This window comes from Crinia signifera, chromosome 1, assembly GCF_055691185.1.
Source record: "Crinia signifera chromosome 1, ASM5569118v1, whole genome shotgun sequence".
Taxonomy (NCBI): Eukaryota; Metazoa; Chordata; class Amphibia; order Anura; family Myobatrachidae; genus Crinia; species Crinia signifera.
The window spans coordinates 252,117,028-252,144,655 of record NC_139217.1 but is presented as its reverse complement, the minus strand read 5'-3'; the positions used below and the strand labels follow the sequence as shown (position 1 = coordinate 252,144,655).

General features: G+C 48.1%; 1 protein-coding gene across 1 annotated transcript in view; it reads left to right on the top strand.

Annotated features, from left to right (window-relative positions):
• Nucleotides 1–705: 705 nt before the first annotated feature.
• Nucleotides 706–27,628, top strand: part of SPINK2 (serine peptidase inhibitor Kazal type 2) — a 32,797-nt gene continuing 5,874 nt past the window's right edge. Inside the window, exons 1-2 of the mRNA XM_083158283.1 lie at nt 706–880; nt 3,588–3,625. Coding sequence (XP_083014409.1) covers nt 832–880; nt 3,588–3,625 — 87 coding nt within the window. The 5' untranslated portion in view covers nt 706–831. The remainder of the gene's footprint in view (nt 881–3,587; nt 3,626–27,628) is intronic.

The following is a 27,628-nucleotide window of genomic DNA, read 5'->3' as shown; positions in this document are numbered from 1 at the left end:
CGTGAGGAGAACAGGACCGTGACCTGGACGGCGGGGCGGAGCCGGCAGACACACACTGAGTGTCAATCACCGTGTCAGCCGGCGACAGGAGAGGAGAGACCCGAGGCGGGGACGGAGGGCGCTGAGCGACTGAGACACTGTGAGTGTCAATCACCGCTGCGCCGGCTGCCTGACAGGGAGAGACAGCGGCGCGCAGTTGCTCAAAAACGCCACCAATGGGAATAACTCACAGATGGGCCCCGGCCGGGCTTTGGGGCCCTTCAGATCGTCGGGGCCCGTCACACATGTCCCCCTTGACCCCCCCTGTCGCCAGCCCTGGCTATTACATTTGGCCTCTTGTGTCACATATAGTATTATATCCATGAGAACTTACATTGTTTGTTTTTATTGGCTCCACTCCCACATCATGCTGATTGATTCCAATAAACTACCTTATTTTTCATTGTACTGGCAAAACTAAGCTATGAATTAGCTGTCTCTCAGAAAGAGAATCTAAAGTAGCTTTGTATTTATCTTACTTATGACTTTTGTTTCTTACACATTTTTATTAAATTCCATATTGGGGTAGTATATTATTTTACATAGCAAGTGTAATACGTAAAGCTTCAGTTTAGTATAAATAAACTTTAACTGACAATTTATACATATGCTAATGAGGTAGGTTATGAACAGGGAGAACACACACACTGCTAATAGTGATCTATTGTGACATCAGAGGTCTGGACCAATGAGGTTGGCAGGCAGACATTGGAGCTATTCTAGAGCACAGAGCTGGCACCAGCACACACAGGTTCTTCTGAGCAGCGACAACTGTAGACCATCCGAAAAGAAATGAAGCTGCCTCTACCAACAGTCATGTTTCTCTGCATTGTAACAGCAGGTATTTATATCACCCAGGGAAGATAATGGGGTGGAGAGCATCTCAAGGGGAATACATGTTGAAGATTACATATTTAACCAGCGGTGACATAAGATTGATTCGGTTATTTACTGGGTTTTTTTTTTTTTTATGATTTGTAGATACTATATCATTTAATTTTTTTAACAATACTGTACTACAATTAGTCTGATAATCATTTTAAATAATATGTTCTGAATTAGCTTTCCTTACACTCAACAGGTGACATTATGTTCTTTGCTACTATAATATTTCTATCATGGTCTGTATTTGTGACCTTCTTTTTGTCATTTCTGTCGCTTTACTTGTGTTTATGAAGGTTTTGGGTTATATGTATAGTATACAGCATCACAAAAGGAGGAAAAATATGTTGGCTAGAATCAAAATCACCAGAGTACATACCAGTAAAATCTGATTATTATATGGCGGTATTAATAGAAGACCGTGTACAACAATTTTTTATTGAATATTTAAAGGAGACCTGACTTGCTTTCTGCCAGAACTGAAAATACAGTAATTCACTTTGCTCTCCCTGTCAGTTTAAAACTGACAGCAAGAACTATATATATAATCAAAAAGGGAGGGGGCTTGTGACCTTTTTCTGCAGTATCAGTATAGTAGCACTTTGATAGAACCTCACTGTTAATAGAGGCACAGAATATAGAGATGAAAGATGAAAAGTGCACTTTTATACTTTCACCAGAAATAATACACAATGGTAAAAACAACTGTATTTATACTGAACATTAGTATAAAACGAACCGTTTTTACAATAATTGATCCTGATCACCCCTGAAGAAGTCCGTATAGGACGAAACGTGTAGGGATATTCTTACTGATGCTAGTCAGATGTTGGATCAAATACTGGAATTTTATGTGAAAACACCAATCTGAAGAAATCAATTTATACTAATGTTCAGAATAAATGCAGTTCTTTTTACCATTTTGTATTATTTCTGGTGAAAGTTTAAAAGCACACTTCTATATTCTCCCTTTCTTTCTTTCATACATATATATTTATGGTGTGCTATGCCAAGAAAAAAAAAATGATCCTCCTTCTTACCAATCAGTAAAAAGTGGACAATTATTGCAAATGTGCGTATAATGTAATTCTCACTGGGGTAGATGGAAGAAAACTCCTTATAGTGGAAAAGTGGTATCGGCACAAGTTATCTGCGCTGATACCGCTTGTCTGTCATGCACCTAAAATGCACCCCTGTCACTATCATGGCTGCTGATGTGTGGGGCAATGTAACAATTATCAGTTGACTATCCTGACAACTGCGGCAATCCATTTCAACAGCTGCAGCTGTCCTTAAGGTGCCCACTGAGGCGATTTGGTCCAATTGTGACCAATCGGCCCGTTAAATCGGACCAAATCGCCTCTCCCTGACATGCAGTCGGGTCTGATGCGCAGTCCCGTTCGCATCGGACCCGACTAGGTGGTCGGGCCGTCTGACCACCCGTTCTGGGGCGGACGGGAAGCAGGGACGCATGCGAGCCATCACAACCGATCGCATGAGTCCCTGCGGCTTGCAATGGTATTGTGTGTCCGAACACTGCTGCGAGATGTCGCAGCAGTGTATGGGCACCTTTACACATAATGGCTGAGGCATGTATATTAGTACATCTATAATATTATTTAGAAGATTCTCCCTGAGGCACTGCCTCTAGTACAGCTTTCACATTGCAAAAGTCAAGTCGGACCTGGGATCTTGATCCTGGGTCTGACCCGGGTCCGACACTTTCACATTAACCCAGGTTGCCCATTATACAGAGGGCGACCCAGATTTAACCCTTCTTGTAACCTGGGATGAATTGCCGGGCTGGTTGACCCAGGTAATTCAGTGTGGTGCTTTCACTCTGCACCTCGACCCGGGTCGGTCTGGCAACAACCAAGCAATGACCCAGCTCGTAGGTGAGGTGTGAAAGGGGTATATGTGGTTTGACTTTCAAAGGAATTGCAGTTATATGTCTTGGGGATAGATGTATTAAGGGTTGTTATGTGTGTGTGTGTGTGGTGGGGAGACTTTCCCCCATGTATTACTGCAGGCTGCTGCTAGCTTCAGGGTGGGCACTTGAGATCTCGCTCATGCACACTGTGGCACATTTTGGCAAACAAGATTTTTATATATCTTGTTTCTATTACTTCCTGCTTGGCCTCGGTATAGAGGTGAAGCAAGAAGAGAATTACCGGAATGATCAGTGCCTGGTGATACAGGTACCTGGCTACAAACAAGTAGTCCCATCTATCACGTCTTTGGGGAATCCAAAAAGTGTCAGTTTAAGCGGAGTGTTACATAGGGTTTAAAATATCACACCTGTTTTTATAAACAATCACATTGTTTTATAATTGTGCTTACAGTAGATTTACTTTTATAGATAGACACCCATGTCTAGAAAAATGCAGGCTTGTACTATACAGTTAGCAGTCCTTACAGAGCATCAAGTAAATTGGAAATTTAAGACCATATTTAAAAGAAAATGTTACATTGTTATCTATATTAATAACTATTTTTGATGTTGATGGAATGCAGCACTCGGCCATGTACCCATGTAGAGCAGGGTCGGGTCACTAATTAAAAATAAATATAACCATAATAATACTTTAGTTCTATTTAAAACTAATTGAGGAATAATGCTAAAATCTATGTTTAAAATGTCTGTTAAATGTGTTTTCTTTCCCCAGCATTATTGGAAGCACATCCAATTCATGGTGCGACTGTGGTGAGTATTATTTACTACTATTTTCAGTTAAATTTAAATTATATTAAATGAAACCTCCTTGCATGCTACCAGGAGTGAATTGGGATGAAAACCAGCTCGGGATTTTTTTTGGACACAGCCCTCAAAGGGCAGGGCCTGTTGAGTACCCAGAAACCCCCACAGTTTCAGAGGAGAGAATGGGCATGATATTACTAAGCCAATATTATGCAATTCCACCCCCCTCTCACGATGGACCTGCAAATAGCTTAATACAAGGTTGCTGTCTCCCCAGTCACTGCTGTGCAGGGTTTAAAGCTCTGTACACACAGAGCAATATATTGCTCAGTGTCCCGTTTCACCAGAGATAGACGCTGATAAAAAGGAGACTCTGCCGGGGGAAACAGCTGACCGCAGCAGCATGCTCCTCCTACCAGCGACCACCTCAGAGCTGCTCGCAGGAGCGCGCTCTGAGCAACAGTCTCCCCGTACACGACCATATCCCTGGTGATATAGGCTGGAATCGCCCCGTGTATATGGGGCTTAACATGTTGTGTTAATTTGCTTGTGACTGCAGTTCAAGAAAATGGCTGCATTACATGTGATTTGCACAAAAGAAGAGCAATGTGCAGTGATTCTGGGTTTTGTCGCAAATAAGTGTGGAAGAACAGATAAAGAAGTTCAAAGAAGGTTGCACAAGTGTCAACCATAAAGAACGAGCTGGATGCCTGTCCAGGGATGTGCTGCTAACAGGGAGGAGGCAGGGGTGTGCTTCTGTCAGGGAGGCAGAGATGTGCTTCTGTCAGGGAGGCAGAGATGTGCTTCTGTCAGGGAGGCAGAGATGTGCTTCTGTCAGGGAGGCAGATATGTGCTTCTGTCAGGGAGGCAGAGATGTGCTTCTGTCAGGGAGGCAGAGATGTGCTTCTGTAAGGGAGGCAGAGATGTGTTGCTGTTAGGGAGGCAGAGATGTGCTTCTGTCAGGGAGGCAGAGATGTGTTTCTTTTAGGGAGGCAGGGATGTATTGCTGTCAGGGAGGCAGGGATGTATTGCTGTCAGGGAGGCAGGGATGTATTGCTGTCAGGGAGGCAGAGATGTGCTTATGTCAGGGAGGCAGAGATGTGCTTCTGTCAGGGAGGCAGAGATGTGCTTCTGTAAGGGAGGCAGAGATGTGTTGCTGTTAGGGAGGCAGAGATGTGCTTCTGTCAGGGAGGCAGAGATGTGTTTCTTTTAGGGAGGCAGGGATGTATTGCTGTCAGGGAGGCAGGGATGTATTGCTGTCAGGGAGGCAGGGATGTATTGCTGTCAGGCAGTGCCGGTGCAAGGCATCGGAGCGCCCCAGGCGGTAGGGGGGCGCTCCGGTGCTCACCCGCCCCCCGGCCGCTGTACAGGAGAGGGGGGGGTGCTGGTGATCGCGGCGATCCGGGGGGGACGACGACGACGCTGCGGTGCTCACCCGCCGCTTCATTACCCTGGGATGGGGGGGTGGCGGGGAAATAGGAAGTGACTGCCACTCACCGCTGCGGCTGCGCTGGTTCCTTCTTCTGCAAGTGGTAGGGAGACCCGTCCCTAGTCCCTGCTGCAGCCGCTGACTGCCTAGCGCTGCTGCCACGGAGGCACTGTTCCCCGCTGATGCCAATGGTGAGGGGCGGGCGGCAGCTGGGACCAGTGTCTCACCACCAGCGGTAGCAGCGCTAGGCAGCAGCAGGAACCAGGGTCGGTTTTTAGAATGGTCACAACTATATTTGATTCAAATGTTGGGCTGAAGAGGCGCCCTCCAGTGGCCGCCGTCCTAGGCAGCTGCCTAAAGCTGCCTAGTGGTAGCACCGGCCCTGCTGTCAGGGAGGCAGAGATGTGCTTCTGTCAGGGAGGCAGAGATGTGCTTCTGTCAGGGAGGCAGAGATGTGCTTCTGTCAGGGAGGCAGAGATGTGCTTCTGTCAGGGAGGCAGATATGTGCTTCTGTAAGGGAGGCAGAGATGTGTTGCTGTTAGGGAGGCAGAGATGTGCTTCTGTCAGGGAGGCAGAGATGTGTTTCTTTTAGGGAGGCAGGGATGTATTGCTGTCAGGGAGGCAGGGATGTATTGCTGTCAGGGAGGCAGGGAAGTATTGCTGTCAGGGAGGCAGGGATGTATTGCTGTCAGGGAGGCAGAGATGTGCTTCTGTCAGGGAGGCAGGCATGTGTTGCTGTCAGGGAGGCAGGCATGGGCTTCTTTTCTGCGAGTAGTGCCTTTTTTGAATGATACAAGTGCAGTGATGGCTAACCTTAACACTTCAGCTGTTGTTGAACTACACATCCCAGCATGCCCTGCATCAGTTTTAGCATGGCCAAATAGTAAAACTGATGCAGGGCATGCTGGGATGTGTAGTTCAACAACAGCTGGAGTGTCAAGTTTAGCCATCACTGTACTAGTGTTTATAATGATCAGTGATACAGCTGTGGCATGTGATGCTGTTTTGGTGATGGTTGGCAGTAGTTCAGGTGTGTGATCTTGGGGACAAAAATGCACGGTCATGTGATGTGGTGTGTCCAATAAGGTAAGCGGGGTTTCTGTATTATAATGCACACACATATATACATAATAGTCCCCGCCCACAGCACCATGACGAATGACTGGGTTGTGCCTGGGAAAATTAACAACACATTGATGAATATATTGAGGGCCTTAGCATTGAGGGCCTATTTCAGCTTGGATCACTAAGTTGAATAAAAGCAGTTTCTGTAGTAGAATAGTTTCTACCCATAAAGAAAGAAAAAAAATTACAGAGATTTTGTTTGCATTTCAAAGTGTGATAAATTCACAGAACATCTGCAAAAAAAAAGGATCATTGTAATCTACCTTCCATCTTCGCAAGTCAATGGCATTCACAATGATACAAAATCAGGCTGGAAGTGGTCATCGGTGACATCAAAGACCCACCAGAAAAACACCTTGGCACGCTTGTGTTTGAACAAGCCCTAGTTTCCTCCCTTAAATGATGGCTTTCTGTCAATCAAAGTGTGATTGTGCTGAAGCAGGATGCCTATACAGAATAATTTGCAAATTGTAGGCGCATATGCACAATGCAAACGCTGCGCTTGCACAGTCGTTCGATAATAGAGTGGATTGTGTTTTCTCAAATTAGTGATCCTTGCTAAATTAGGCCCTCAATGCAGTGGTTTCAGAGTGTATCTCAATCATACGAACAGACTGTAATTCTATGATGTATAGATACATACACTGTCACAGTACCAGGGGCGTAGCTAAGGGTTCATGGGCCCTGGTGCGAAAGGTCAGCTTGGGGCCCCCCTACATACAACAAAATTAAAATCTGTATATGTGCTCGATTTTATTTATATATATATATATATATATATATATATATATATACACATATATACACTAACATACACACACACATATATGCGGCATGTATGTTATTGTGCCAGGAGGCACCCACGGCAGATGTTTTAAGTCCAAGGAGTGCCAGGCTGAACTAGAGCACATATATATATATACACACATATATATGCCGTATGAACTTCAGGCCACAGATGGCAGAGTTCTCCCTTTGTGTAGGTGCAAAAACAGCAGCGTCTCTACAATGGAGGGCTGGTCCCCCTAGTTTAGTGGGGCTCACGTGGGGCTGTCCTCACCCTGCTTGGGGTATTCCTTTGGTGCCTGGCGTTGCAGGGGCTGTCACCTCTCATTCTCCTGGTGGGGTGCTGAGGGTGGCATGGGCGTAGATAGGGACGCTCCAGGGGAGAAATGCGGTGGCATGCCGTGGGGTGCAGGCAAGGATAGGTGCGCTCCACGGGGAGCAAACAGGGGGGTGTCTTTCAGGGTATACTGCGTTGGTGGCAGGGAGTGGACGGGGAGGCAGGCCTGGGGTGACCCGGGCTAAAGATATCTGACATCAGGAACAAGTTGCAGGCTCCTGCCCGTCGCGGTAGGGTCCCCCGGCGTCTGGAGGGCTGGTGCTGGGTCACTCTTCTGCAGGAGGGCACGCTAGTGTGGGCGCTGCTGCTGCAGCGTTGCCACACTCAGCTGCACCTCTCCTGACCCGCGCTGAAGTCTCTCCCCGCCGGCTTCTCCACTCCCAGTGTTCTATCCTTCTTGCTGCGGCATTAGCTGTCTCCCGGGCGTGTTCCGGCACTGTCCGGGACCCGCTACTGGTCTTCTCCTGCGCTTGTCTCTCCTCTCCCGGCACGCCACGCTCTTCTCCCTGCGCTGTCCTCTCTTCCTCCTTCCCCACGTGCAGGGACCCCTCACCTCGCCAGATCCGCCCTCCGACTCCTATTCGTCCTCCAGGCTGTCAATCAGCCTGAGGACACTTTCTTTGCGCCCTCAGTCTTCGGGGTATTAACCCCTTGAAGTCCGCTGTCTGGGCGGCACTAGAAAACATGGTTGCTTAGCAACCCTATTAACACGGCCCCCGCTGGACAAATTGGTCCAGGTCGGGGTGCCACATACGCAGCGCGCACACCAGCAGGGTCAGCAGGGCAGGGAGGGCGCCTCTTCAGCTCAGCGCCTCCCTGCTTTGCAGGGTTTGCTGAGCGGCTAGCGCCGGCCTATTATAGTGGCGGGGGTTGGGCCCCCCTGGCTCAGGGGCCCGGTCGCAGGTGCGACCGCTGCGACCCCTGTAGCTACGCCACTGCACAGTACCATATACAGGTTGCATTTATGTTGTACAAACATAAAATACACACAAATATATTTTATTTGTGCATTAAACAAGGTTTCAAAACCTGAAACAAAGTTTTTGGACTACAGTATCTCAGGTACTGAATTGGAATGGCAAGCAATCATTGTCATGCAAATATTAAGTGCCAGTTATCCTATATAGTATACACACTCTCACAGTGGCCCTTATTGTAGTTGATTCGGTCGGATGCGTATTTTCGGACAGGAGTCCGAGTGTTCTTAACCCCGCCTTCCGTACGGATCGCTCTCACACTGTCCGTATGCGGTAAGACGCCGACCGAACGGACCGCAGGTGGATTTTTCATGTGAACACCTCCTCCATCTGTGGGAACCTTCCCCATCATTCGATTGTCGCCAACCATTGAATGCTGGACCGAGTGTTCAGGCAGCACTGAGTGCTCCAGACCACTCAGGCATTTCTCCGTGCAAACGCAGGGATATGGGCGGGCAGCTGGCATCTGGCTATGTCATATGTCCGTCCCCCACACGTGCGTCACAGCTGGATTACCATACGTACGCCCAGCGTTTTCATGGGAACGCCCATGGAACACGGGTCGTACACATATGGTAATGAGCCCAAACAGCCCTTCACGCCCCTCTCCACCCCTTGTTCGGATTGTACAGAATTGACACCATATTCGGATGTGCGCGGCATTCGCACATGCGCAGATACGCCTCTGCACATGCGCAAACACCAACCATCGGCCATCCGTCCGCATTCGGAGCCATCCGACTCAATCAGAATAAGGGCCAGTCTGCCAAGGAAAACTGCAAGAATGTCCCTGAAGGATGTTGGGTTTACAACCAGGGGCGAATTGGGGACTAACAGTGGCCCTGGTAAAATTTTGGCTGTTGCCTCATGTGGGCAACACCAAATCAACAATGGGCAGAGCTAGCAGGGACAGACAAGGTCATAACAGCGATAACCACCTGCTGGGGCATGCTGCATTGTGCAGCATGGCCCTACGGTGATATAGGATAACTAAACTGTGCTGCACAGTCTATTTCTATTTGCGATACTGACCACGTGGGTTGCGCATCAATATCGCAAGCTCGCTTAACACTGTGATTTTGGCTAACTTTCCTTATGATTCTGACTATATTTAGGCAAAAATGAAGGATGTGGCTCCGTGGAGAAGGGGCATTGCCACATATTAGTATTATTTCACATTACACCACATGCTGTGCCAGTTAGAGCTGCACACTATGCCAGGTAGAGCCCCTTAGACACAATGCACCAAGATAACGCACGACATAATGCCCATTACGCATTGACACACACTGCAATGTCCATGACATATTAAAACTTGCACTTATAACTTGCACCGTAATGCCCATTACATATTATACCACACAACAAAATGCCTATTACATATTTTACCACACACCGTAATAGCTATTACATATTATGCCACAAATCTGTTGCTTACCTAAATGCTCGCTGCCCGGAGTTACATGCTCATTGCCAGGAGTAATTTGTTGCCAGGGATTTCTTTATAGATGTCAAGGGTTACATCTCTTTGCCTGGGGATTACATGCTCCTTGCCAGGGGTTAAATGCTCATTGTCAGGGTGTTACATGCTCGTTGCCACAGGGGATTACATGATTGTTAACCCAGGGGGATTTACTTGCTTGTTGCCGAGGGAGAGATACATGCTCATTGCCCACGTGCTGCTCTCCGCCATCTGCTTGTCCTGCCTTGGCGGTTCAAGCGATGTTTTTCTTTTTATTTAAATGTAAGCTGCCGGGCCATGGAAGCAGCTCAGCTCTGCTTTCAGCCTTACATTTGTCCAACATTTGTCCAACAGCTCTATAATAATCATACATTTTTCTTTTTATTATTTCTTCTGAATATAGCCTGCAATCAGTTCTTATTTTTTTCCCAATTTATCAATACATCCTTATGGTTTAATATGGGAAGGTAAGACTCCAAATTCACTTTTAGCTATAGTCTTTCTGCATTACTGGAAAGGTCATATCTTTAATAGTGCACCTAAATTGAGAAAAAGTGTGACATTTGAATATAAAAAGTCCTTTCACAGCGTTAGTATTGTGTTCCCTGCTTTTCTCATTGCTGGATTTCAATTCCTTTCTTAGACAGGATGTACCACGTTCCCACACTGTACTTTCCTATTTTCTTATCTCTGTAGCTCTTTATACTGCAGCTACCTGAGCGCACCAGCTGCTTTCACATCTATTGGGTTGCAAGTGTACAGTACATCCAGTCTGTAATCCCAGCGGTAGTATTCTTCTGGGGATCCCATCACAATTCTGCTTTCTGTCTTGCAACAAGAAGTTCTAAATGTGCTTGGATTTTTACAGCAGTTCTAAACAAAACGAATCTAAAAATAACTAAATGATATTGTGTATAGAGATGAGCGGCCTAGATTCCCAACATTGGGGATCTCACCAGACTCTGATCCATGTCGAGGCCAAAGTCATCCTCCTGCTGTCAGGTTCTCTCGGGACTTGGATTCTATATAAGGCACCACGGCTGGGACTTGGTGCCTTTTCACTGTTGCATGCTGAACGCTGCCCTGTACTCTGCTGTATAGTGTATAGTGGTACGCTGGTGTATGCTGCGCTATGCCGTGTAAGTGACCAAGCATAGGGGGCACACTGCTGTATGCTATGAGATATATAATGCATCTTACCGATTGAATGCATCATTCTAGGCTCTGGTGCTGGGGATAGGAGGGTGGTTGAGCCGCGGCAGAAGTTTCATGAGGAGGAGTGACCATGCATGGGGGCGAGGTGCTGTATGCTGCCCTATACTCTGCTGTACTGTCTGTGCTGTGTAAGTGAGCATGAATAGGGGGTATGGATAATTAGGTCGTTCAACATTTTTCATGTTTATGTGTTCTGAGTTATGTCTCCTTGCATGGCATGTTGCGCTCGACATGCTTCGGGCAGGTGCCTCAATGCGCTCGGCAAACTATTATATTCTTCCTCTTTGTCCACTGGGATGGTAAAGTATGAAGAAGGCAGTTTTAAAAAAGATGAATGAAAAACTCATGTCGACCTGATGCATGTCGACCGTTTTCACCCCTGTTGGGGGCATGGCCAGTGCTGTGTGAGCCCCATCCCCTCTCTGCAGTGAATAGACACAGCGTCTATTTGCTGCTGCTCTGCTATATGTGTATATAACGTATGTATATTTGTGTGTATGAGTTCACAATACCGGCACTGGAATCCCAACTAATAGTATGTCAAAGTGAGCAGGCTGGTGAATGGGGAATTAGGTTTGGGCACTAGGAAGGGTTAGGCTGCGCTGAGAGGGGGGTGTTGAGGTTAGGCTGTGGGGCGGCCTTTGTTTTTGTCACATAGAAGGGGGTTAGGGTTAGGCAGCTGGGGTGGGGGAGTTAGTGCTAGGTGGCTGCATTAGAGTTAAACACTAGTAAGAAGGGTTAGGGTCAGGCTGTGGGTGGGTTAGGGTTTGAGGGGGAGGGTAGGTATACTTAATTGACCCCTGTCAGTATTCCCTCCTTTGCGATGTTCTTATCTGTATTCTGAACGCCAGCATCCCCATCGCCGGTCAACTGTATATATCCCATGTGTGTCAAATAGGAGCGGTGTGTTCTGATAAGCCATACTACCACTTCAATATGGGAATCTAAAAAATGCTATGACCCTTGAGACACACTCTGACTAGTCTGCAGCACTGTGCAGCTGTCAATCACGCTCCCGACGGCCTAACGCATGCATCTAACATTCCTTATTGTTGATCTAGACGCTGTTGACTATCTTTAGGAGTCTATAATGGTCGATCTGCTATACTATAACCGAAGGTAGAGGGTAGCTTTGCAATCCATGGTGCTAGCCACACACCACGGCATATACCACATTCCACAGCACTGGTCACTTCCCCATATCATACCTTCGGTGATGCCCAATAGGCACATCATAAATTTCAGCTCCAGGCCCATGAGAACATTCATTTGGCACTGATTATAGGTATTATATGAAAAACAGTGAGGAGCTTTGTCCCTTATATCCCTTTCACATCGCAGAAATATCCTGGGTCCGACCTAAGTTGCTGATGGGTTGACCCTGGTTAAGGTGCGATGTGAAAGCACCAAACATCATAACCCTTGTCAAGCAACCTGGCAATTCGACCCAGGTTTAAAGTAAAGGTTAAACTCGGGTGGCCCTGTGTATAATGTGTGACCAGGGTTTCGTGTTAAAGCATCAGAGCCAGGTCAGCTCGGGATCATGATCCAAGGTCTGACCTGGCTTTTGCAATATGAAAAGGCAATAGAGTTTTAAGCAGAGAGAGGTCTCCAAATACCCTATACAGCATTCTGTAACAGAGCAAACCCTATGGAGGGAATTCAGCTGGGTGTTCGTTTTAGGCCGCAAAAAAAGCTTGTGGGCCATGCACCCAATTTTGGATTACCAAGGGTATGCCTACTCCCTATACCCAGGAAGGGGGCTGCTGGGAGGGCAGGTGGCTGTTGGGAGATGTAGTTCTCTCTGCTGTTGCCTCACATACACAAGGTGTCACACCCTTATTCACATATTACACTCAACACTCCTGCAATAGTCTGGATGCTGACGCTGAAGTAGAAGTCAACACTTTGGAAGGTGAGTAATTACTGACTGAATAAGCTACCTGGAAACTTCCAATTGCTTAATTAGTTCTTGGTGAGTTGTCGCAAGGGTTTCAGAGCAAGGCCCACTGTCTTGACCGTCGGTCAAGTCTTTGGGACTTCATTGGGACTTGCCCATTTTTCCTGCTTCCAATACATTTGCACACTTTCCAACGGTCCCGTTTTTTGGTGGGACTGTCCCGATTTTTGGTAAAGACTGTCCCTTTTTTTTTTAAACTGTCCCGTGTCCCACCTGGAGCTGGCATTGTCCCCTGTGGGGGGCAGTTGGGAGTCCCCCCTGTCAGCGCTGCTCTGCCGGGCAGAACAGCAGGAAATAGACTGTGTGCATGCGCATAGCGCCTATGCACGGAGGCAGGGGGCATGGCCAGCAGCTCACATAGTGCTGGCCATGCCCCCAACAGTAACTAAAATGGGGCATTGTCACAAAACAATGCTACCTTTTCGGAAGGTCACATCCTCTTTATGGGACTGTTTACTTGCTGCCTAATATGTCCAACTCCATGACTGATGTCACTGTAATAAGCTAATGTTACTTACTTCAGCTAACATTGATTTAATGCTATGGCTGATCGGTTTACGAATATACTCTGATAAACCTTTGCAATAATTGTAATAATGAAGACATAGCTGTCTCTTTCTAAACAATGGGGGAAAAAATGGTCCCTTGGGCTTTATGGTTTTGCAGAAATACCTCTTCCCCTGTGTATCCCACTTCCACTCTCTGCAACAACTAATACAGGGGCAGATGTATTAAGCTTTAACAAGAGATAAATGCAAGGGTGATAAAGAGAGATAAACATCCAGCCAATCACCTGCTAACTGCCATGTTACAGGCTGTGTTTGAAAAAAGTCAGTAAGGAGCTGATTGGCTGGATGTTTATCTCTCTTTATCACCCTTGCATTTATCTCTTGTTAACCCCTTCACGACATTTGACGTACATGTACGTCATGGTCGGGAAGTACTTCCCGACATTTGACGTACATGTACGTCATGGATTCTAACTGTCACTGCGTCTATAGACGCGGTGACAGTTAGGAGATGTCTGCTGTCCCTGACAGCAGACATCCCCCCTCGTCGCCCAGGGGGGGCAGGGGTGCCCCCCCCGGTCGGCGATCGCTGTGATTGGCTGTTCAAATCTGAACAGTCAATCACAGCGTTTCCTGTGTTACCGGCGGCTAAGCCGCTCGGTAACACAGAAAACGGTGGTGATCGGTGCAGCACCGATCACCACCGAGCGGCAGCACCCCCCTCCCACCCGCCGGGCACTCACCCGGCAGCAGCAGCAGCTCCAGCGGCTCCACCGCTACGTCCGGAGCGCACGCTGCGCTCCCCTCCTCCCCCCTCCCCCCCGCAGCAGCAGCAGCAGCAGCAGCAGCATCATGCTGCTGCTGGAAAAGTGAAAAATTAAATAAAATTAAAAATAATGTGCAAATGTGTGTATATATATATATATATATACACACACACACATATATATATATATATATATATATATATATATATATGTGTGTGTATATATATGTATATATATATATATATATACACACATATATATATATATATATATATATATATATATATATATATATGTGTGTGTGTGTGTGTGTGTGTGTGTGTGTGCGTATACCGCACCGATCACCAACGATCGCCAGCCCCCCCCCCCTCCCACCCGGCAGCCCCCCTCCCTCCCACCCACCCGGCTGCCGCAGCGCCAGCACCCCTCCCACCCCCCCGCCAGCCGCAGCGCCAGCCCCCCTCCCAAAGCTGGTGACCAAAATGGGGTCACTTGTGGGGGGGTTCCACTGTATTGGTGCTTCGGGGGTCTTGCTAATGCGACATAGCACCCGCCATTCATTCCACCACCAAAAATCACTCCTTCCCTTCTGAGTCCTGCCATGCACCCAACTGGTATTTTTTGGTCACATGTGAGGCATTGCCGTACCCAGGAGAAATTGGGGCACAGATTTTGGGGTGCTTTGTCTCCTTCATTCCTTGTGAAAATTAAAAATTTTGAGCCAGAACTGCATTTTTGTGTAAAAAATTAAATTTTTTTACACAAAAATGCAGATCTGGCTCAAAATTTTTCATTTTCACAAGGAATGAAGGAGACAAAGCACCCCAAAATCTGTGCCCCAATTTCTCCCGGGTACGGCAATGCCTCACATGTGACCAAAAAATACCAGTTGGGTGCATGGCAGGACTCAGAAGGGAAGGAGTGATTTTTGGATTTTGCAGCACAGATTCTGGTTGAATGACCCCCGAAACACCCATACAGTGGAACCCCCCCACAAGTGACCCCATTTTGCAAACTACACCCCTCAGGGAATTCATCTAGGGGTATAGAGTACATTTCAAACCCCCCGGGGTTTCACCAATTTTGATACAACTGAGCTGTGAAAATGAAAAATTATTTTTTTTCATTTTCACTGCCCAGTTGTACCACAATTGGTGAAACCCCTGGGGGTTTGAAATGTACACTATACCCCTAGATGAATTCCCTGAGGGGTGTAGTTTGCAAAATGGGGTCACTTGTGGGGGGGTTCCTAACTTTTAGCATCTTATGGTGCCTAGAAACCTACATGGTGCCTAAAAAATAATCTCATAAAAAGGAGTCTCCAAAATCAAGTAGGTGCTCCTTCTATTATGAAGCCTGTGGTTTGGTCACCGTGCACACTAGGGCCACATATAGGATATTTATGAAAACCAAAGAATTGGGGGAATCAATTTTTAGTCACATTTCTCTAGTAAAATGTACTGTGTTCCTTAGAAAAATGTATTAAAATTGAAAATCCGAAAAAAAAATGAAATTTTGAAATTTCACCTACACTTTGTTTTAATTCCTGTGAAACACCTAAAGGGTTAACAAACTTCCAAAATGCTGTTTTGAATACTGTGAGGGGTGCAGTTTTTGAAATGGCATCATTTATGGGGGTGTCTCACATACAAGTCCCTCAAAGTCACATCAGAACTGAACTGGTCCCTAAAAAAATCAGTGTTTGAAATTTTCTTGAAAATTTGAGAATTTGCTAGTCATATTTGAAGCCTCCTAGTGTCCAAAAAAATTAAAAGGAAGTTGAAATAATGATTGCAACATAAAGTAGACATATGGTCTTTGTTAGTTATTAACTATTTTGAGTGGTATGATTATTTGTCTCACAAGCAGAAAATGTGACATTTTGCATATTGCTAAATTTTCCATTTTTTCACGATATTTTGGTATTTTTCACAAAAAAACACAGACTGTATCGACCCAAATTTACCACTAACTTGAAGTACAATGTGTCACGAGAAAACAATCTCAAAATCACTGGGATAAGTAAAAGCAAAAAAAAGTTATCCCCACTTAAGTGAGACATGTCAGATTTGAAAAAAAGGGCTCTGTCATGAAGGCACAAACTGGCTCTGTCATGAAGGGGTTAAAGCTTAATACATTTGCCCCATAATGCAGTAGGCAGTAGCATACCTCCCAACTTCTGTGCTGATGAAATAGGGACAGCGTCCGGAAAGAGGGTGGGTCGTATGCAAATGAGGGTGCGACTTATGCTAATTAGCCACAACCTCATTTTCATACGAGCAGTGGTCGAAGTGGAAATTTTGAAGTGGGGGTATGGAAATTTTGAAGTGGGGGTATGGAAAAGTAAAGAGTGAATATAGTGCGCACCTTCGGACACCCCCCTGTCCATCAACGTCCCCTGCCAGACTGCCCCGTTGTACAGGGGTATTACAAAAGCACAATATGCGCTGCTGAGTGATCAGAGAGCATCCTGAGGGGGAAAAAAAAGTTTTTTTTTTAATCTTCAGATTAAAGTGGCGGTATGGCATACCCCCGTATACCGCCCTACTTCGACCACTGCATACGAGAATAGACGCTGTGCGCATGCGCACAGTGTCTATTCTATTAGATTGGGGGGTCTCCCAACTGCCATCCCCCGCAGCGGGACAATGCCTGCCGCGGGTGGGACAGCGGGACAGGACCCGAAAATCGGGACTGTCCCGCTGTAATCGTGACAGTTGGGAGGTATGCAGTAGCCATATATATATAGTGGAGGTTTGGTAGAAACCATGCAGGAGAAGTTTTAAATCAGTCTCTCAGAATGGGGAAGGGTCGGCGGTGGGCAGTAATGTGGCATTGGGTGGGCGTGGTCTGGACAATGGAGGCATGTGTATTTTCAGAGGGGTTCTTGGCAGCTGTGTGTCGTCACATGCAGCCGCTGCAAGACAGAACATGTGTAGGCAGGGGGCTACCATTGTTATGCAAGCAATTGCTTTGTGCAGAGAGACTGGAGGGCCTTGCACTGTGCTAAGTGACACCCCCCCCCCCTCCCCCAGCATATTAAAGACAGCAGTTGCAGTTTTGCAATTCTCAGCTAAACGGCAATTGATACTGAATCAGGCCCAATGTGGATATCAAACAATAATCTTACTAGGTGATTCATCGCGCCCTACGGGCGCTCTTCACACCGGCGTAAGGGGCTACGCCCCTTAATTTGTGAACATTTGTATTGTGAGAAATATGGTTAGAATTGTATGAAAGATGCCCTGTATTGCAGCTTCTGGCAGTGGGTGAGGGTCCAGCATGGCAGCACAGGAGTACCGGACGGTGGCCCTGAGTCAGTGTTTCCTCCTACTGGGTGGGAGTTAGGGTGCATGAGAGCAGGAGGCTGGGATATGAGGCATGATAGGGGTATGTGGGCAACACAGCGTCAGCGATTACCCAGTGGTGGAAGTTACGGTTCAGGAGAGCAGGAAGCTGGGTAGTAATAGGGGTGTGTGGGCATACGGGGGACTAAAGAGGGTGGTGGACACTGTGCAGCTTCTGCCAGTGGGTGAGGGTCCAGCGTGGCAGCACAGAAATACAGGAGTCAGTGTCTCCTCCGACTGGGTGGGAGTTAGGGTGCATGAGAGCAGGAGGCTGGGCGGTAAAGCATGATAGGGGAATGTGGGCAACACAGGGTGAGCGGGTCTCCACTGGCGGAAGTTACGGGGCAGGAGAACAGGAGGCAGGGCAGTGTCCTCCCACATTGATGGCAAAAGTATTCAACATCGGCCATTAACCATCGATTATTTGAAAATCATTGATGGTCGATGGGCATCCCTAGAACTGGAGGAGGGTGGGGGACAGTATGCAGCTCCCGGCAGTGTGTTAACGTCTCCTCCCACTGGGAGGGAGTGAGCGTGCATGAGAGCAGGAGGCTGTATAATAGTGGTATGTGGGAAAGACATTGATAAAAGTTGTGGCGCTGGTGCAGAGGGCAGTGGGGAAACCTGCAGTGCGGCAGCCAGGGCCGGATTTCCCACCTAGGGGCGGTACCTGCTTGTGGTGGTACAGGATCCCCCATTGTCACGGGGGTACGTGAAATGCGGGAGCGGGGGCCGCGGTGGTCCGCTGGGGGGTGGAATTGCCGGAAGGGGGTCTGGGGGGTCTGCAAATTGCGGGAGGGGGGGTGGTGTGTGGGGATCCGCGGTTAGCGGGAGGGGGCGGGGGTCCGCAAATCGTGGGCGGGGGCGCGGGGGGCTTGAATCGTGGGAAGGGGGGTCCGCAAATTGCGGGAGGGGGGTTGTCGGGGTTAGTGAATTGCGAGAGGGGGGGTTGCGGAGGTCCGTGAATTGCGGGAGGGGCGCGTGGGGTGCCGTGAGTCAAGGGGGGGTGGTGCGGGGGTCCGTGAATCACGGGAGGGGTCATGAATCGCAGGAGGCGGGGGTCGTGGGGGGGCTGCGAATCGCAGGAGGGGGGGTGTGGGGGGTTGCCGTGAATTGCATGAGGGGGGCGTGAATCAAGGGAGGGTGGGCGCAGGGGGGTGGTGCGGGAGTCCGTGAATCACGGGAGGGGGTATGAATCGCGGGAGGGGGGGTCGTGGGGGGTTCCGAATCGCAGGAAGGGGGGTATGGGGGGTGCCGTGAATTGCGTGAGGGGGGCATGAATCGCGGGAGGGGGGGTCCCCGAATGTGTGAATTACGGGGCGGTCGCAAATCGCGAGAGGTGCCGAGGGGGCCCGCAAATCGCGGGAGGGGGGCGCTACGGGGGGTTTCGTGAATCGCGGGAGGGGGGGTCGTGGGGGGTTGCGAATCGCAGGAAGGGGGGTGTGGGGGGTGCCGTGAATTGCATTAGGGGGGCCCGCAAATCGCGGGAGGGGGGCTCTACGGGGGGTTCCGTGAATCGCGGGAGGGGGCGGCGCGAATTGCGGGTCGCAAATCACAGTAGGGGGGGGGGGTGCCGTGAATCGCGGGAGGGGGGGTCGCGGGGGGCCCTTTTAATGCCGGGAGGGGGGGTCGCAGGGGTCCCGCGAATCGCGGGAGGGGAGGATGCAGGGGTCCTGCGAATCGCGGGAGGGGGCTCGCGGGAGGGAGGGGTCGCTGGGGTCCCGCGATTTGCGGGAGGGTCGCGGGGGGGGTGGTTGCGGAGGTCCAGCGAATCGCGGAAGGGGGTGGTCGGGTCTGGGACGGATATTAGACAGCACTTACATCGACAGCCATTACATCGACACCATTAGTTCGACAGCTTAATAGGTCGACATGGTTTTAGGTCGACATACCATTAGGTCAACATGTCATTATGTCGACAGCTCATTAGGTCGACAGCTCATTAGGTCGACAGCTCATTAGGTCTACATGTTTTTAGGTCGACACTGCCATTAGGTCGACAGAGTCTATGTCGACAGTCAAAAGGTCGACATGGGTTTTTCACTGTTTTTTGGCCGAAATGTCGACACAGTCGACATGGACACAGTTTGAAGTGTACCGCAGCCGCTCGCTATGCTTCGGGCACACTATTTTATTCTCCCACCACGCCCTAGTGGATAGTAGGGCATGAAATACCGCCTGTCGGCACATGTCGGCTCAATAAACAGTGGAAAAACCCATGTCGACCTTTTGACTGTCGACATAGACACTGTCGACCTAATGGCAGTGTCGACCTAAAAACATGTCGACCTAATGAGCTGTCGACCTAATGAGCTGTCGACATAATAACATGTCGACCTAATGGTATGTCGACCTAAAACCATGTCGACCTATTGAGGTGTCGAACTAATGGTGTCGATGTAATGGCTGTCGATGTAAGTGCTGTCTAACAATAGTCCGGATACCGTGGTGGTCGCGGGGGTCCCGCGAATCGCGGGAGGGGGGGTCGCGGGGGTCCCGCGAATCACGGGAGGGGGGGTCGCGGGGGTCCCGCGAATCGCGGGAGGGGGGTCGCGGGGGTCCCGCGATTCGCGGGAGGGGGGGCCCGCGATTCGCGGGAGGGGGGGTCACGCGAATCGCGGGAGGGGGGGTCGCGGGGGGGTCCCGCAAATCGCGGGAGGGGGGGGTCGCGGGGGGTCCTGCGAATCGCGGGAGGGGGGTCGCGGGGGTCCTGGCAGAGGGTAGGGATGTGCAGGAGTAATGGTGGATGGTGGGCGTGTACTGTAGCCCTGGCTGGGCGGGGGGAGGTGATGTCAAGGGGGTGGAACGTCAGACACATGAAAGTGAAACTGTTCTACACAGGAACGTTCTCCACAGGGGTTGAGTGACAGATCTGGCTAAATATATAAGAGATGTGAAACAGAAACTTGATATTTGCATTACCTTTTGTCTACAAGTACTAGTTCAACAGTTTGCCCACTAGATGGCAATGTAGAGCTGTGGATGTACACTACTGCTTTACTCTACATAGCACTATCTTATTTTGAGTTCTCATTGTATGTGCGTAATGAAGTTACTGTAGGGCTGTATCTAATTTGCTGTGGTGAATTTGGGCTATACATTTAGCTCTTACAGCCAACATTTATCATGGATTATGCTTTATGTGCCTTGGGCACGCATAACACATGGGTCCAGAAACATATCACTGATCCCATGTGTTAACAGGCTATAGTTGGATAGCTCAATAATGAGCATCTTATTGAGCGAGATGAACCAAGCCTTGAAAAAGTGATACAATGGTGATTGATAATTTACCAACCAATCACCTCCTATCTGTCATTTTTCAAACCCAGTCTGTAACATGGCAGTTAGGAGCTGATTGGTTGGAGGTTTACCACTCTCCATTTTATCACTTTCCAAGCTTAGTACATCTCGCCCATTGAGAAAAAAATTATTGCTTTCAGAGACGTAGAATATATAATTGTCTGCGCAGGTAGAGGCAGCCTCTGTCTTAATGAGACAAGGGGTTTCACCTAACCCCTAAATTATTTACAATTGAACACAGAACTGTCTCATTCAATTTGACAATGGCGCCTCAATAAATACTTTGTATTTATTGAGGCACCATTGTCAAATTGAATGAGACAGTTCTGTGTTCAATTAGAAAAATTATCGCGGCTAATACGAAACTCTTCTATATATCGAGTTACCGAACATGTTGATATTGATATCTTTAAAGATTTGTGAGGCACAGTAATGTAATTATTCCCCAAAACATGTGCACATACGCAGAAGCGCAGCAATGGCTGTCAATGGGGCAATGGCCCCTGTAGTTAACAAAATCAATAACTGCTTGTGTAGGAATGATCAGTGACAGATAAGTAGACTGTTTGGTGCACTGGGACAGAAAGAGCATTGACTGCCCACATTTTAAAATAGATTGCTTTTATAGCACACCTATAATTTCAGAAGATTTCAAGAAAATTGATTTGGACACAAGTCCTCTTAAACCATATTCATGCGCCTAAAAGTGCGTACACATGGGGCAATATTATCGCTGGTACTATATTGCTAGCACTATATTGCTCAGCAATCCAATTGCTCAGTGTCCCGTTTTCATCTGCGACCAGAGATGGTCACAGATGAAAATGTCACACTGCTGGGAGAAGAGGCAGGGGAAGTCGCTGGTTGGAGGAGCATGCTCCTTCGACCAGCGACCATTCAGGGGCTGAAAACGGGAGCGCGCACCCGGCGATTTATCGCTGGTGCACACTCCAATCACTGGCAATATGGTCACTCAGCGACCATATTGCCAGCAATAAGTGTACCTTGTGTACACAGCTTTAGACATCTTCATTCAATTACATTTTCCTTTATTTCAATTAACACTTTTCTCACTCATATCTAGGACATCTTACATTGATACATATGCACTTTTTAGCCAAATTCTCTTTTATTACATTTCAAAACACTGTCATACTCTGCAATCAATTCTACACCCATCAATACTGTCTTAAGGGCCCCATACACTTGTGAGATTTTGTTAGATTTGACCCAATTCAGGTGGATTGGGTCAATTTATCTGACAAAATCTGATGTGCCTGTCTTGTGCCTGATGTGTAGGACCCAATGCACAATCCCGTGCTATTGGGTATAACCAAGAGATTGATCCTCCTTCACATAGGATAAATCTCGTGTCTATCGAATCCAACTTGTTGCACAATAAGTTGGACAAGTGTAAGGGGGCCTTTACACTGCAGTCAGACACCACACTGAAGTGATTTGCTCCTGTATAGGAAGTCATCAAATTCTAACTATATGAAGCTACTTGTAATTGTCAACTCCAAACACTAAGAAGATCTATGTAGTGTACAGCCACACATCCAATCACGTGCAGCTACTGTCTGACTGCAATGTGAGACAATGATGATGGGCTATAGGTCAGGGTTGTCGACTTTCAAATGCTCCTCTCCGGGAGAAGCCCGGAGAGGAGACTTTCATTACACGTTCGGGGGCAGGGCTTGACTGTGACATCTTAAGCCCCGCCCCCATTACGGGAAATAGACAAAATCACTGATCTCCATGGAGGGGACGGGGCTAAAATAACACGAGTGTGTAGTTTTAGCTCCACCCCCTCCTCTGAGGCCCGCGGATTGCGGCATTTAAATGCCGCGCTCGGGGGGGGGGCTCAGTGGGGGTCCCTCTGATTCCGGGAGGGTTGCCCACCCTTCCGGGGGGTCGGGAGGGGGACCCGATTTTCGGGAGACTCCTGGTAATTCCGGGAGGGTCGGCAACCCTGCTGTAGGTTTGATTCCCAGGTATAATAGTATTTTGAAAAATGTAATTTAACTAAAGATTGATGTTACATGAAGTTGCTTAGGGACAAAGGGAGTCGGAAATATGGCAGCTAGGAGATGTCGTGTGTGGCAAGTGAGAATGATTACAATAGAGCATTGTGAGGTGCTACCAAACCGCGCCCTCTGTCATGCGGAGCTATACCTTACTTATGGCGCTGAATAGGGACATAAAAGGCAGTGGAAATATATGTTAGGGGCAGACACGCTGCTCTTGACATCTTTGAAATGTGTACTTGTCCTACTAACAGGGGTGGGCACTAACTGACCTCCCAACTCTCAAATAGCATCTATATGGGTAGGGGAACGCTAATTTAAAAAGGTGGGCTTCATTTAAGGGATGTTGCCCCTTAGCATCCATTGTCTGTTATCACCAGAGGCGTAGCGAGCCCGGAGCTGGCGGAGCACACGCTCCGGGCGCAGGAACATAGCATGGCGCCGGAGCTGTGCCGTCACCGCCAGCTCGCTCGCTCGCCCGCTTCCCTGCCCGCTGTGTGTGCAGGAGAGACGTCTGTGGCCGTGCTACTATGTAAAATTCATTCATAGCTCCCGCTGGACCGCTAGCCAATAGGCGCTCGCGGTCCAGCAGCTACCAGTTGATTGGCTGCTGGACCGCAAGCGCCCATTGGCTAGTGGTCCAGCGGGAGATATGAATGAATTTTACATAGCAGCAGCATGTCTCTCTCCCGGGGGAGCGGGGGTACAGCCACAGGACGCAGCACAGCGGGGGGAGGTGGATCACGCAGCACAGGCAGGGGGAGGTGGATCACGCAGCACAGCAGCACAGGCGGGGGGGGGGAGTAAGGTCAGGTGTACTCCCACCCTGCTGCACACTAGTGCAAATCCACCCTGCTGCACATTACTGCAACCCACCCTGCTGCACCCACCCTACTGCACTTACCCTCCCACACCCACCCTGCTGCACACTACTGCACCCACCTACCCTGCTGCATACTACAGCTCCCACCCTCCCTCCCTACTGCACACCACCGCTCCAACCCTCCCTCCCTGCTGCACGCCACCGCTCCCACCCTCCCTCCCTGCTGCACACCACCAGCGGTGCATTGAATTGAAAATAGCGGCCGGGAGCAGGCCGCTGCACAGTTCTGTCCCCCTTGGCAACGAGCAAATTCAGTCCCCCTTGGCATCGAGCATGAAGCCCCTTGGTATCGAGCATGAAGCCCTTTGGCATCGAGCATGAAGCCCCTGGCATTGAGCATGTAGGTAAGGGGCACTTATGTGTCAAATGTGTAATGGGCACTATGGTGTGTTATATAGTATGTCATGGGCATTGCGGAGTGTTATATGGTATGGAATATCATGGGCATTGCGGAGTGTTATATGGTATGTCATGGGCATTGCGGAGTGTTTTATATAGTATGTCATGGGCATTGCGGAGTGTTACATAGTATGTCATGGGCATTGCGGAGTGTTATATAGTATGTCATGGGCATTGCGGAGTGTTATATAGTATGTCGTGGGCATTGCGGAGTGCTATATGGTATGTCATGGGCATTGCGGAGTGCTATATGGTATGTCATGGGCATTGCGGAGTGCTATATAGTATGTCATGGGCATTGCGGAGTGTTATATAGTATGACATGGGATTGCGGAGTGTTATATAGTATGTCATGGGCATTGCGGAGTGTTATCTAGTATGTCATGGGCATTGCGGAGTGTTATATGGTATGTCATGGGCATTGCGGAGTGTTATATAGTATGTCATGGGCATTGCGGAGTGTTATATGGTATGTCATGGGCATTGCGGAGTGCTATATGGTATGTCATGGGCATTGCGGAGTGTTATATAGTATGTCATGGGCATTGCGGAGTGTTATATGGTATGTCATGGGCATTACGGAGTGTTATATAGTATGTCATGGGCATTGCGGAGTGTTATATAGTATGTAATGGGCATTGCGGAGTGTTATATAGTATGTCATGGGCATTGCGGAGTGTTATATAGTATGTCATGGGCATTGCGGAGTGTTATATAGTATGTAATGGGCATTGCGGAGTGTTATATAGTATGTCATGGGCATTGCGGAGTGTTATATAGTATGTCATGGGCATTGCGGAGTGTTATATGGTATGTCATGGGCATTGCGGAGTGTTATATAGTATGTCGTGGGCATTGCGGAGTGTTATATAGTATGTCGTGGGCATTGCGGAGTGTTATATAGTATGTCGTGGGCATTGCGGTGTGTTATAAAGTATGTAATGGGCATTACGGTGTGTTATATAGTATGTCATGGGCATTACGGTGTGTTATATAGTATGTCATGGGCATTACAGTGTGTTATATAGTATGTTATGGGGATTACGGTGTTATATAGTATGTCATGGGCATTGCGGAGTGTTATATAGTATGTCATGGGCATTGCGGAGTGTTATATGGTATGTCATGGGCATTGCGGAGTGTTATATAGTATGTCGTGGGCATTGCGGAGTGTTATATAGTATGTCGTGGGCATTGCGGAGTGTTATATAGTATGTCGTGGGCATTGCGGTGTGTTATATAGTATGTTATGGGGATTACGGTGTTATATAGTATGTCATGGGCATTGCGGTGTGTTATATAGTATGTAATGGACATCATGTGTGGGCTTATGTGTAATTGGAATTACAAAGTTCACTAAAATGTGCAATGGGCATTACGGTGTGTGGTATAATGTTGGTCCGTGCCCACTTTTCTCTGCGCAGGAGCCTCACCTACTATGAATGGGGGGGGGGCGTGAAACATGCCCGTGCTCCCTTATGAACCCATTGCATTTGCTGCTTGACCTGGCATCTTACAGTGTTAAATATGATGGCTACACAAAGTTGAAGCTGGTTAATCATACTTTGTTAGAAGTGGCAGGTGTAGAGGCTGTGGCAATGCGATATGCAGCATCATGGTGTAATGCCTGGATTTGCTGTAGGTCCATGATTGTTATGAAGTATCATTCCCCTCTCCCACGTTTAACTAGGAAAGTGTGTTACATTGTTACATATGGGGCTTGATTCTAGTGTGCTCGGTAAGCTGCGAGGATAGCAGTTTACCAATCCTCTGAGACGCCGCCGTGCCGAATGAAGGTCGACATGGGGTTAGGTGGATAGGGTAATTAGGCCGACATGGGGAAGGCCGACACTCAAAAGGTCGACATGGGGTTTTTCACTTATTTTTTTTTTAGCCAACATGTGCCAACAGGCCGTATCTCATGCCCTAGGGCGTGGTGGGAGAATAAAATAGCAAAGTATGACGAGCGCACACAGTGCACTTTTTTAGTGCCCATGTCGACATTCGGAACAAAAAAGTGAAAAACCCCATGTCGACCTTTTGACTGTCGACCTAATGACCCTGCCGACCTAACCCCATGTCCAGCTTCAGTCATATCGACCTTCATACATGTTGACCTAGTGGTATCGACCTAGTTGCTGTCTACCCAATGATCCATACCCCATTACTGTTCCCAATTGTAGTCCACGTGGATTGTAAAGCATGAAAAAAGTGCATAGTAAAACAATTGTGAAAAACTCATATCTACATATTCATGTGTCGATCATTAGCATGTCAACATATTGCTTGTGTCAAATGTTTATCAATGTTGTCCTAGTGCATGTCAATTTTTTTTTTGTTCATGTCAACATGGACACAAAAAAAGAGGAAAAACTCATGTTAACCTTTGTCGCTCTCTTCCTTGTCTATGTCGACCTGTAACATGTTGCCTTTTCCCATGTTGAACTTGTGCCTGTCGACCTATTGGCTGCATAGCTGCCTACCCTCCTGCATTCTGCAGGAGACTCCCTGAAATAGCAGCAATCTCCCTCTCTCCCTCATTAGTCTAGCAATCTCCCTCATTTCACCTAGCCCACATTATGTAGCTGTAAAGCTGTGTACACACGGGGTGATATATCGCTCGGAATCCCGTTTTCATCAGCGACCAGAGATGGTCGCTGATGAAAAAGAAACTGCCGGGGGAGCCTGGCAGTGGAAATCAGCTGGTTGCAGGAGCATGCTCCTGCGACCAATGATCACTACGGGGAAAAAACGGGAGCGTGCACCCGGCAATATATCATCGGTGCACACTCCCATTGCGGGCAATATGGTCGCTCAGCGACCATATTGTCAGCGATATTAGCAAAAATTGCCCCCGAGTGTACACACCATAACAGTTTTGGGGAAAAAGGAACGAGAGACAGATACATTTACACTGAGGGCCTTATTCTGGTTAGGTCAGTGCAACGTACGTACGGTCTGTTTCACCATACGTTTCCCGTACGCGGACGGTGAGCGAAAGCCCGCCCACAGAACAGCCGCATACAGACGGTCACAAACACAGACAATGGGGAGTGGCGTACACTTGAGCGTACACCACCGTATACGGACGGGTCTCGTCCGTTTTCGCACCAACATCTTCCGTATATCGGAGCGTACGCCACAGTGCATGGACGGGTCTCGGCTTTTTTTAATGGAAAACTCAGCGTGTGTCACCGATCATGAGAGTGAGCGTACGTCCGTGCAGGGTGGCATACCCTTCACATATATGGCACTGCAAATCTTGCCTTTCAACTATAATTAAGACAATTAATTAATTATTCTAACTGTTATTCAATAATTGTTTTCTATTAACTCAATTGTCTACCTCAGGGGTCCTCAAACTATTTTGCTCTGGGACCCCATCAGACAATAAAAATAATTACAGGACCCCAGCAAGTTACTGCAGAAGGTCATCACATCACATGTGTAGTCAGCAGACAGCACACACATGGCAGCATTGTG